This window comes from Leptidea sinapis, chromosome 17 (genome assembly GCF_905404315.1).
Source record: "Leptidea sinapis chromosome 17, ilLepSina1.1, whole genome shotgun sequence".
NCBI lineage: Eukaryota > Metazoa > Arthropoda > Insecta > Lepidoptera > Pieridae > Leptidea > Leptidea sinapis.
Genome location: NC_066281.1, coordinates 10,744,712 through 10,757,679, shown reverse-complemented (window position 1 = coordinate 10,757,679; position 12,968 = coordinate 10,744,712). Strand labels below are relative to the sequence as shown.

At 36.5% G+C, this 12,968-nt stretch overlaps 1 protein-coding gene across 2 annotated transcripts in view; it reads left to right on the top strand.

Moving 5' to 3' along the window:
- The first annotated feature begins 4,054 nt into the window (after positions 1-4,054).
- The window catches only part of LOC126968896 (junctophilin-1), a 58,611-nt gene continuing 49,697 nt past the window's right edge, over positions 4,055-12,968 (top strand). For both annotated transcript variants that reach the window (XM_050814046.1, XM_050814047.1), the window contains exon 1: positions 4,055-4,420. In XM_050814046.1, the coding sequence (XP_050670003.1) occupies positions 4,191-4,420 (230 nt within the window). In that variant the 5' untranslated portion in view covers positions 4,055-4,190. The remainder of the gene's footprint in view (positions 4,421-12,968) is intronic.

The following is a 12,968-nucleotide window of genomic DNA, read 5'->3' as shown; positions in this document are numbered from 1 at the left end:
AACCAATATGAAGAGTTTTATGTAAAAAAATCTAATTTAAAGAAATGCCATGTGTCTTTCTAAACAGCCAGTGTAAAATTAGCGCAAACTTCTTTGAACGGAATAAGCCGCAACAATTTTGCGGTGAGTTCCATATTTAAAATTTAAAAAGTCGATATAAATTGGCGGGATACTGATCTGTAATGTATCTGTGACAGAATTCAAAAAATCTATACTAATATTAAAAAGCTGCAGTGTTTGTTTGTTTGAACGCGCTAATCTCTGGTACTACTGGTCCGATTTGAATGATTCTTTCAGTGTTGGGTAGTCCATTTATCGAGGAAGGCTATAGGCTATGTTTTTTTTTTTTCAAAATTAGGGATCCGTGATAAAATTGCTATTTTGTAACACAAGGTGTAAAATCGAAAACCTATTTTTGCGTGCGCTGCAAAAACTATTGACAATAGAACAAAATGATGTACAATATATATATAGGCAATATTTTATTACTTATAAAACTATCGCGTGAATTATACTTTATATGGCAAAACAACGTTTGCCGGGTCAGCTAGTAGGTAATAATCTTTTATGCTTAGATTTGAATATTATAAATGAGTTCAAGCGATTCTGAAATGTTAACACCCGATTCAATTAGAGACGAGGCAAATTGTGTAATTGAAAATCTTTTGCCAGAAATCTCAAAAGAAAGATATATAAACGCATACAATGATTTTATGAAGTGGCGAGTAGAGAAGAATATAAAATCGTTTTCCGAAAGTGTATTTCTTACATATTTTAATGGACTGTGTAGCAAACTACAGTCTTCTACGCTATGGAGTCGATATACAATGCTCAAGAGTACACTAAGTGTAAAACAAAATGTAAATTTGAAAAAATTCCATAATTTAACATCATTTTTGAAAAGACAGTCTCAGGGGTAGGAAATCTAAGGTTTTCACCTCTCATTAAGTGGATTTTTTTTTAAATGATGCTCCTAACGAGATATATTTGGCAGTGAAGGTAAGTTTCCCTAAGTATTTATGTATTTATTCTAAAAATGAACGTATTTATTCCACAAATATTAAAAAATTACGTATTACACAGGTGGTATTGATACTCGGTATAAACGGCGCTTGCAGAAGCAGTGAACTCACAAATTTTACAATTAAGGACATTGAAAGTCAAGGCCAATTATTACTAGTAAAACTGACTAAAACAAAAACAAATATTGAGCGCTCGTTTGTAGTAAAAGAAGAGTTTGCACAAATAGTAAAGAAATATCAAAAAATGAGACCTAGTGATGTAAAAACGGACCGTTTTTTTCTCAACTATAAAACTCAGCTCGGTAAACATAAAATCTCAGGTATGCCGAAGCAGATAGCAACATATTTGAATTAACCAAACTGTGAGCAGTATACCGGACATTGTTATAGACGAACGTCAGCACCACCGCTGGGGCAAACATGACAACGTTAAAAAGACAAGTCGCCGAAGGCTACATTGAAGATTCAGTCCAAAATAAAACTAAAATTTTAACCGAATTAACTGAAACTATAAAAATACGCCCTAATTCGCCTCAGCCGACAACTTCCAGGGAATATCCGCCATGGAATCCATCGTCTGACGAAATACCAGAGTCTCTCACTTTTACAGATATCCAGAACAGCCAAATTTGTCATAATATATCAAAAAGCATAAACATTCCAAACAAAAATGTAACTTTTAATTTCACGAATTGTCCTAATTTGACAATTAATTTTAAATAGTTGTAACTAATATTATTATATATTATGAATACATAGTTTAGATAAACAACTAGTTTTATTTTCCTCATATTCGAAATGAAAAGTACCCTGACTACTAAGCTAGAGGTCCCGGGTTCGAATCCCGGTAGGTGGAATCATTTATATGATGAATATGGATGTTTGTTTCCGAGTCATGGATGTTTAAATGTATTTATGTATGTTTAAATGTGTATATTGTATTAAATATATCGTTGTTTTATAGCCATAGTACAGGCTATGCCTAGTTTTGGGCAAGATAATTTGTGTAAAAATGTGTCAATAGTACGATTTTCGGGGCAAGACCCCATATGTCTTCCCTATCATTCTACGGCATTGCCAGAAGGATATAGTGGAAGTATTTTCCTTTGCATCTATGTGGGTGCCCCAGTTTAGCTTACTGTTAAGTATGACACCTAAATACTTCACTTCGCTTGTTAATTGGAGTTTAGTATTAAACAGTTTCTGCAGTTTGTACTAACCAATAAGTCTTTTGTTTATGAACATTACTAGTTCCGTTTTCGATTCGTTCGATGCCGCATTTGTTACTTCACATACAGAATTGGCAAACTCTCCGCATATCAATATGGTTAGATCGTCTGCGTAACCTACAGTATAGTTAGTGGTTTTGCGTTGAGGTTGGCAATCAGATCATTTACTACCTAGTTCCATAGAAGAGTTGAGATTACACCCTCTTGGGGACAGCCTTTGGCAACTATTCTGCAACTAGTTCACTTACACCAGTATAAAAAAAGAGGCGACACCAGCCAGTACCAGCTGCGACACGCGAATCGCCTAAATGCAGTCCCACATAGCCTGGAAAAAGCTTCCCGCACAATACACGCTATGAGCCCTCGGGTTTATAATAAACTCCCGGACTATACCACAAGCGTATCAAATTTTAACACTTTTAAACATAAACTCAAAAGGTGGCTCAATGAGCGCTCGATCTACTCATATAATGAATTTATAAATTAATATCTGATTTATTATGTTAAGTATGTATGACGTGTAATAGTATTTACGAATAAAAACTTGAACTTGAACTATTTCTTTGTGTTTCACTTTCATCGAGTAAAATTACTCTGTATTTGAGCAATTTTTAAATCCATAATGTCAGAGTTGTACAAACACCATGGCGTTGCAGGGCTTCTTCATTTTTGGAAATTGTGTCTTATCGAAAGCTCCTTCGATATCCAGGAGAGACAAAAGATCTTTTCTGAAAGTGCACCGTCTATAACGTTCACTACAGAGTGCAGTGTAGATTCAGTGCTTTTACCTTGACTGTACGCATGTTGATTAGGTATATTCCGCAGGTAATTTTCCGTCAGTTTTCTTTCAGTTTGTCAGGTAGTTTCGTCAGTTCAGGGCGAAAGAGATAAGACTGATGGGTCTGTATGCTCTAGCATTAGAGTAGTCGCTTTTACCCGGTTTTGGGATGAAGATCACTTTCACGCTCTATTTCCTAGGGATGTCTCCATACCCACTTTATACAAGGCAATCACTGTAGTTCTGCTTATGTTAACACCCCAATCCATTACTATGATTTCATATTAACCTCGACAAAACTATGTAAAATAGCGGGAAATGGTCGAGGTTTCCAACAAAATCAACGCTTTCCAAATTTGATTTAAAAAAAACAAATTTGAAGATTATTACTACCTATATCAATATTCCTATATGGCCTGACCAGTTATTTACAATTGAACAACAGCTTTCTCACTAAGCGTGACTACGAAAATTCATCGCTCTACACGCTACAAATATTATTCTATGTTGTTTGGTGATAATTTGTAGTGCGATTTCTAATGATTTTTCTCCAATCAGTGAAATGAACTTCATTGCGCGGGGGTCATTTCTTGCCCAGTTTATTATGACATGGATATCTTTATGAAAAGCTTGTACCAAGCGTGCTCCTGTGATGTTGCAAATATGATTGGAGGTTGACCATGAACGTTACCAAAGCGGTTCATACGGCTTACATCTGCTATAATATATTGTGAGTCAGATAATTAATGGCTAACGACCCCCAGTTTTGCGAAATTTAAGCAAAGAAATGTTTCAACAGGAATCACTTATCTCCGCCCGTTTAGCCCTACATTATTTCAAGCACTAGATGCTTTAAAGAGCTAGTATGTTACTTATGATGAGATGGATGTAAATCTACAATACATTGCGCCGTTGGTAGTGAAGTCTGAATGTGGTTGATGTGTCAGATGGCAGTGATGGCAGCGAGTGCGCCGCGGGACTGCGCAGGGTCTGGGCGGGCGGGGGCGGCGTCAGTCGGCGTGCGGCAGGAGTCAGGAGCGGTGCGGTGTTCAGTCGGCGCCGCGCCACGGCGCGACATGCCCAGCTGATGTTTATTTATACCGCGAGCTCGGCGGAGGGCGCGCGCGGGAGGCCCTCCCCTCGCCACCACGGCTCCGCGTGATGCAGCCGAGCGAGGCAGCTGATACCGCGCACGCCGCTAGCGGAAACCCCCCGCAGCGTGGCCTCAACGGTGGCCGCTTCGACTTCGACGATGGCGGCACCTACTGTGGTGGCTGGGAGGACGGCAAGGCGCACGGCCACGGCGTGTGCACCGGCCCGAAGGGACAAGGGGCCTACGCGGGCTCGTGGCACTTCGGCTTCGAAGTATCCGGCGTCTACACCTGGCCCAGGTGAGATAGTGTCTCAGCCCGGGCCTCGCACATGCCCGAAACCCGCATACGAAGCCGCTCCAAAAATAGTCTGCTATTAATAATTGAGTTCGGTGTTTCGCTAGAAAACGCGTGTAACAGCGGTGAAAGTGTCCAAAGATTCAATCATAGTTGAGTACACGTATCGATCTGTAGCACTAGCACGTGATAAGCTACTGATAACATGGGTGGGAAGCACCCCGGTGACATCAGTTGTGAGCTTCAAGTAAACATCATAATATCTAATATTATTGATGGATACCACAGAGTAATCCCCTGGTGTAACTAAAACTATTCTAATGAAGGCAATGTCTTGCAAATGTTCGATCTTACATTCACGGGCACTGACATGTGACTTTTATTTAGGCTTTAGATATAAGATTGTAATTTGATCATTCATTATAAAAAGCATACCTAATGAAATTTTGAAAAATAGAACGCTTTTAATCCTTAACCTCTTATTTATGTTGTAAATATCAATATTTAAAATGTTTATAGCCTACTTTTGCTTCATATAACAGAGTAAAATGTGTGACAAAAATCTAACCTCAATGAAAAATTGTTTTTGTTAGTTCGCCAGGCCTTTCTTTAAATCTCTGCGGACGCCTGTTCTCGTGTAACCCACATTTGTTGAACTGGGGTCGTTGCTCGAGCAAACTCCCGATATTGTTTTTCTCATATATATTCAACTGTGCGTTGCTACCCGGAAACTATTTTCTTACGCCATAAAATATTCCCGACTGATTGGTCTAATTCAATTCATCTATCTTTGAATTTTCAATAGGTAGGTATATAAACTATTCATTTATGATGCCAATGATAATACTATCTGTCAGTAATGTACCCTATTTATCTGGAATTTGGTATAAAAGTTTAACATTATCTTAGCTTAAAGAGATTTATTGCAATCTACCTACTTAAGTGTATCCTATCCCAATTAACATATAATATATCAAATTAAAGTAGTATAATTTAAAAACTTAGACTAAAATTAATAGACATAAGTAAAACTAATAAAAATAATATTAATTATCCAAGTAATTAATGTTTAATATATAAAAATGAATATAAAATATTCTTACCTTAAATTGCATTGCCTTATATCTGCCTAAATATTTCACAAATTACGGACATTGTTGAAAGCTTTTCTGCATAAGCGCTAAAAAATTTTCATAATGATCAGTTTTCGTACCTTATTTTTACTCTTATATTTTTTATTTATCCTATTTTTTCCAATATAAAATTGCCAAAATATCATTCAAAAGTTATCCAATTTAATTTGTAACCAAAACTTATGGACGATGATGGACCACTCGGGTTCCGTCCGAGCGAATCTAGATTTGAAAGAGCGACATCTCAAGTCAATTTACTAATATGCAATTATTGGGGTTGATCAGGTTATCAACTGTAAAGTAGATCCTGTAGATGGAGCCACAACCCAAGAGTTGAATAAGACACACAAAGATTTACGAGCCATGCGTCACTCGGACGGTTGGCTCAGTTGGTAAGAGCGCTCGGATGGAATCCGAAAGTCGTCAATCGTCCATAAATTTTGGTTATAAATATAATTTGTATAATAATTAATCCTAGAAGTGAGGAATGTCACTTTAAAAATAACAAATTGTTTACATTCAAAAGTAGTCCAAATCTCGAAAAAAAAATTGAAGCCGGTTGGAGCCAGGCGAGTGCGGGGCATGTCGGAGAGTTTGTAAATGTAGGTTCTGTAGAGTATAAACTGTGTTACGAGTCATGTAAGGTTCTGTATTATGGTGGAGCCATAGTTTAGGTTGGTTGGCGAGTCAGGGCTGTCCCTTGTAAGTTTTGCTATCCTTGAAGTTCAGTACAATAGTTATCTGTTGATATTGCTTAATAGGAACCGAGGAAACTGTAGTGAAATACACCATACAGTGAATTTCCATAAGTGTGGACACTTACCAAACAGTTACCATTACTTTTAATGGTTAACGATTTCGCTGTAGGATCATGTTGCGGTATTTGATCTGAAGTAAGCCAATGCGATGATCGCTTGCTATTATCGTAAAGAATCCACTTTTCATCATACACCACAATTCGACCTAAATTCCTTTGATTTTTGTGGTTCAACATGGTAGGCCTTTGCTTGTGTTCAATGTTCAACGCAGGTCAGAAAGCTATGACATAAAAGGATCTGCGCTCTATCTTCTGATATCATATTCAAATAAAAGAATTGAGAACGTCGACGTGAATGGCAGGAGATCTCCTGAAACTCCTCTCGGTACTCCCATAATGAGAGGAGGCCCAGGAAATCTCCTGTCCACCACAAGGACCCTTCCTCTTCCTAATCTTATATATCTAAAAAATATTCGGTAGTATTGTTTTCGAGTGACACTTCACTGATATTTAAATTAAAAGAAACCAAGTTATGTATGACGAAGTAAACGAAATTCTATCTGACATGGTGTGTCGATGTGACGCTGACGTGTGATTGGGAACAGACACAAACTTACAATGCCTACTACACTGGTAGAGGTTACTTTAAAGTAAATTTAAATGACTTTATTACCTAGTAACTTACTTTATTACTTGTAATAACGATATTATTACCACAGATTGGAAATGGAGCGAGCGACCAGGCTATTAAAATATTTTTTTTGTACGATAATACATTGCAACCATAATTTTATGAAAAAAAGAAGCCAGCTGAGTTTTTTGCGCCCATTTTTCTCAGGTCTGAGGCATACTTTATCGAATGGGCGGTAGTTTTTGACTTTCAATAAGTGATATCATATCCAATTTTGAATAAAAATATTTGAATAAGGCAAGCTCCAACACGTTCTTCTCTCTGTACCTATGTCAGTTAAATCTCGGCACACAGATTTTTCAAGCCATTTTATTATTTTTTGATCTGTCGATATGGTGGGTTTGCAACATCAATATATTATGCCACTAATTCCTTGATAGATCCATTTGAATCGGCTTCTACCATCGCATTAGATATACCTATTTAGTTACCTTAGATTATTTATACGTCCAGATAAGACTGTAAGCTGTGAACACGTCGCATAAATAACAGCGAACTGTTAGCCTCTATTTGCAGCAGACGCACACATATTAAACTGACGTAGCTGCCATGCACACTAAAGTAATAAACCTGGCCGTTTGGCATGCGTTGCCTACAGTAAAAGGTTCTATCTAGACGCATATATTATCTAAGCCTTAGGATTCATTATTTAACGGCCGTTTTCAATAAGCTATCTATTCTTAGTTTAATTTACTAGAGGTAGAAAAATCTATCCTTTTACGCTTACTTATATTTCAATAGCCTATCGTTTAACATCTAACCTATGTTGGACATAACTAATGTGGATAGATATGATCTTATCATTAAACGGGGACAGCAATTTATGCGTAACTAGAGATACGTCATTGAAAACGTCAGTAAGTTGAAATGTCATATACGGAAACGATTAGATCAAAAACTCACCATACGTTCACTAGCCGTACCTTCTAAATTAATTTAATCTTAATCGATATTGGATATTAAAAATCTAAAGGAAGGTTAAATTTAGAGTAATTCACAAACACACACACACACACGCGCTCTCACCAAACCCCACACGCACAAATATCATGTCTTATTATAAATCCGTTATAGATGTAAGTCCTACAAAATAGTATTATTATAACCTAATTTAAGTTCTGTGGATTTTGTGATGCTTTAAATAAATAAATAAATAAATTGCGAGATTGTTTCTGTTGAATTAGTTCCACGCTGGAACTCGTATTCAAAAATAAACTTTTTTTTTTTTTCAATATATCCATCTTTACTTTAAAAGCCGAATGAAAAAAAAAATAATGTCCAACAATGAAATGTTGTACATTTTATTAAATCTAGAATGTTTTAGCTGTCATGTGAAAAAAGTTTCACACTGAAATTTATATCAAGAAGTTTTAATTTTAATCCGAAGTAACCAGTCAAATCCGTAAACCCTTTTTGATAATTCTTAAGTTAACCGCCGCCGGAAAGAGGCGTGCCGCAGGGTTCCCTATTCAGCCCTATTTTAGTCACCATATTTATTGCTGACTTACACACTTATATTAAACATTGCAAATACCATCTTTATGCAGACAATACACAGTAAGTCTTTTGAAAAAAAAGACGCAATAGAGTCTATTAGTAAAATTAACAACGATCTCAGAAATATCTACAGATGGTGTGAGAAAAACTGCCCGGACCTAAGCCCGACAAAATCTCAAATGATAGTGCCTCAAACGAAAACATTTTTTAGAGGACGCAATTTTATTTTTGGGACATATGTGGGGGGTCAATTCAAATATTTTTATTCAAAATACGATGTGAAATCACTTATTGAAAGTCAAAAAACTACCATCCATTCCAAAATGAATGCCTCAGGCCTGAGAAGAATGGGCGCAACAAACTCAGCGGGCTTTTTTTTCATCAAAATTATGTTTTACAATTAAAGTAACATTTACAAAGTAACATTATTTTATAGCCTGAGGGCGGTCGCTCCATTCCCAATCTGTGGTATCATTAAGAAAGTCATTTATGTTATTTACCACACAAAGGTTTTTTAACAATTCTTTTGAATAACGTAATACTTTTGTTTTGAACATTTTCTGGGATCTTGTTGTAAAAGCATATACATCGCCCCATAAAAGACTTACTAACTCGACACTCGATACAATAGAAGCTTAACCCCAAGTTTTGGGTAAAAAATGTAAAGCTCATGTAACATTTCAATGGACTATATGTGCTGTGTAAAGTAATAACTATTTTTGTTGTTGTATTACGCAGTAGGAACATGAGATATGTATAATAAATATAATTACATCATAAACAACCTACGTAATTATGGCTTACGGAATAATTGCCTATATTGTGCCTATGTAATGGCAAGTAATATAGGCTGAAGTTATTGTTATGTATGTTATTATATGCATATAATAACAGTGATGATATAGGTAGATGATATTCGTGTCGATAATAAAATTGTGGGGTTTTATGAAACCACGATGCAAGTGAAACCTTTTTCTCAGATCGTAAGCATTTAACTGAAAATTTTCGGAAAGCTTTTCGAATTAGGGTTTTTAATCATTACTTAATAATTGATATTTTTAATCATTACTTAATGAATGATATTGCGATATCAATTGTAGACAAGATATCCTATTATAAATTTTATTTTTAATCTTTTTTTATAATATAAGTGGCGGCAAACGGGCAAGAGTCACACAGGATGGGGAGTGTAGAGGCAACCGGCCATGGATATCCCCAACAATTAGTGTCAAGAGATCCGTTGCCCGCCTCTAAGGTTTTTGAAGGTCACTAAGTCGTATCGGTTCGAAAAACAGCAGCCGGTAATTGATTCTACAAAGTGGCTGTGCAAGACAACAAATTTCTTGCAAAACGCGCAATTGTGTAATGCAAGACGTCAACGTGATGCGGGTAGTTACATTTTGACGGTGGTTAATGTCCGATGGTGGAATTAGGCCGCTGGAATCAACCCGAACAGCTCCTCTGAGCACTCCCCGTGATAAATGCGGTAGAAGATGCAGCCCCAGCAGCAGGAGGCTCCTTTGCACAGGATGCCGGCTAGATTATGGGTGCCACAACGGAACCTTTTTCTGCCGTGAAGCATTATTGTGTTTCGGTCTGAAGGGCGCCGTAGCTAGTGAAAAACGTCCTGCTCGTCTCGTCCCTTATTATCATTAAAAAAAAACTTATCGCATTAGAAAATGTGCTTGTGTTTCGTTCAATAGATGCGTTGGTGATACTGCTGGTGTGCATAAGTCAACTGTATCACGTATTATAGACAGGCTGAGCCGAGCTTGCAATAGGAAGCATGAGAGCATAATACATATTCATGTCTGAGACCATTGAGGAAATGGAAAGGAAAGCAACAGAATTTTATGCTTTAAGCGCTATTAAATAAAACACTTTTAAAGGATTAAAACGCGTGCAATTGTAACTGTTTTTACATTAGATTTTTGCGTAAAACTTACATTTTTATTTTACCCGACGTTTCAAGACCTTTCCTCGTTTTTACGGGGACTGCGGATGAAATGAGTCATAGATAGTACTTGTCATAGTTGTCATTATGAAGTTTAGCGCCATTTATTTCAATGTTTTATTTAACTGTGTAACACTCGCGTTAATCAAAGAAAAAAACTTTATGCGCTTTTCCTAACATGATTGTACATTGGTACATGAGACCAATTAAATCTCCATATAGGTATTTATTGAACAAGTTTACAGTTCTATGAGGACTGCAAATAGTGAATAATTTTAGAGTTTGACCTATTTAAGATAAATGTACCTTATGTATTCAAATAACGCATGTTAATATAATTAAAACGCAAAATCTCTTTATTTTGTCGGTTATTACGAAATTTACGCCATTCTTTTGGTGTTTGTTATAATAGGACATGTTGTAAATTGGATTCGATACTGAATTGCGTGCGTGAGGCTTTTATGAAAGCAGGCGTGAAGCGTGTATGAAGACTATAATAGAATAAGCTCTTCTGATTGATTTTTTTTTATGGAATAGGAGGACAAACGAGCGTACGGATCACCTGGTGTTAAGTGATCACCGCCGCCCACATTCTCTTGCAACACCAGACGAATCACAAGAGCGTTGCCGGCCTTTAAGAAAGGTGTATGCGATTTCTTTGAAGGTACCCATGTCGTATCGTCCCGGAAACACCGCACAAGGAAGCTCATTCCACAGCTTTGTAGTACGTGGAAGAAAGCTCCTTTATTTATTATTATTTCATACACAATTTTATAGAACAGAAATAAAATCTGTATCAGCATTTCCTCGTGATCATATCTTGTATTTCGGTTGTTTTTTAATCTGATTTGTAGTTTAAGATTATTTAGGCTGAGATATATAGAGCGTACTTAGACTTTACTTACGTAAAACTTAGCTGAGTGTGATAGAACGCGAACTTGGGTTTTGCATTCGGCTGTCTTGGCTTAAGTAAAACAGTTAAAATAGACTAAAAAACACGCTTTGGTTGAAAAAATAATGGTTGAAATTTAAAATGAACATCAATTCCTGCCTTATCGACGATAGATGAAAAAATTATATAAATTAACAAAAATCTTATTTTGCTAATTGAAAAATGGAATAATTTTATCCAATTAATGTATTGTCAACGGTCCTCGATAAATCTACGAAGTTTGAACGAAATCTGGCCGTTTAAATTGGGTTAAAATCTCGCCCAAATGATTTGGTCAGAAACAAACATACATACAGGTGAAGCTAATAAAAAGCGTGTAAAAACGTAATCAAAGATTACGCTAAGGTTAAACTTAGCTAAGTTTTACGTAAGAAAAGTCTGACTAAGATAGACCTATAGATCTCAGCCTAAAATTCTGAATCTTCATTTCTATATGCCAAAATAGCAATATGCCTATCTTAATATCCAAATCCTTATAATACAGAAAAACCAATAAGTCCTTCCGTGGGTTTTATGAACGCTACATAGATCCGCTATTGAAAGCCTGAAGCAGGAAATGGATCGAAAGAATTATCGCCGGTCACCATTTTAGGATTGAGACTGAACAAAACTAAATTGGGCGTAAATCTGATCAAGTGCATGGCACTGATTTTGCACTCGCCGGCGAGTATATATGTGTGAATGTATGTAAGTGTGTGACTATTTGTGTGTAATGCTATTGTAGGTGTGTGATTTCTGATGTGTGTGTGAGTGGTGTTAAACGAATACAGGACGAGGACTATCTCGTCGGGCTTCTGTAATGGACTCAATTCTTTAGTTCTTGAAAACAATTGATCAGAATTGGTCCGTACGAAAGGATACATTTAAAAAAGGAAGCCTATTATAATTATTAGGTAGAGGTACTACAATAGGAACACAACAATTGACACCAAAACTCATACCAAATGGCGACTGTGACCTAGTAACATGTGGGCCAATGTCACGCAATGGGTACGTTTTTAAAACTGGCAAACTTAACCTACAAATCAGCATTGCTCTTTTATATTATATTATACTCTATATTAATTAGTAACTGATAGTAAATGAAGAAGTTGAAAGAAAGCGGCTTAATTCATCAAGAGAAAAGGTGTTTTCTTTAATCACAATATCGCTAAACAACACACATGCTTATTAAAATAATAATTAGCCATTTATTCCATTTTACTTTCAAATGTTATAGTAATTTGATGTGCCTAAAATCTAGTGTTCCTTTAATTAAAGTAACCAAATTAATTAGTTTTTCCCCATTTAATTTTTTGGTTATGGACCCCATTTTGGGTATAGGCCTCCTCCAACTTTTTCCACTTTTCTCTATCCTTGCCCTGATCGATTCACTTTCTCCCCACCGCCTGCACAATGTCGTTTGCCCATCGCTGCTTTGGTCTACCGGTGCTTCTTTTGCCTGGTGGTCCTTTCCATTTGGTGGTCTCTATTGTACACCCTCTGTTCGTGTAGCATGCAATGTGGCCAGCCCATTGCTATTTCAATGTTAGTGCGTGTATCGGTAATCTTGGTTTTCTTTCTTAGA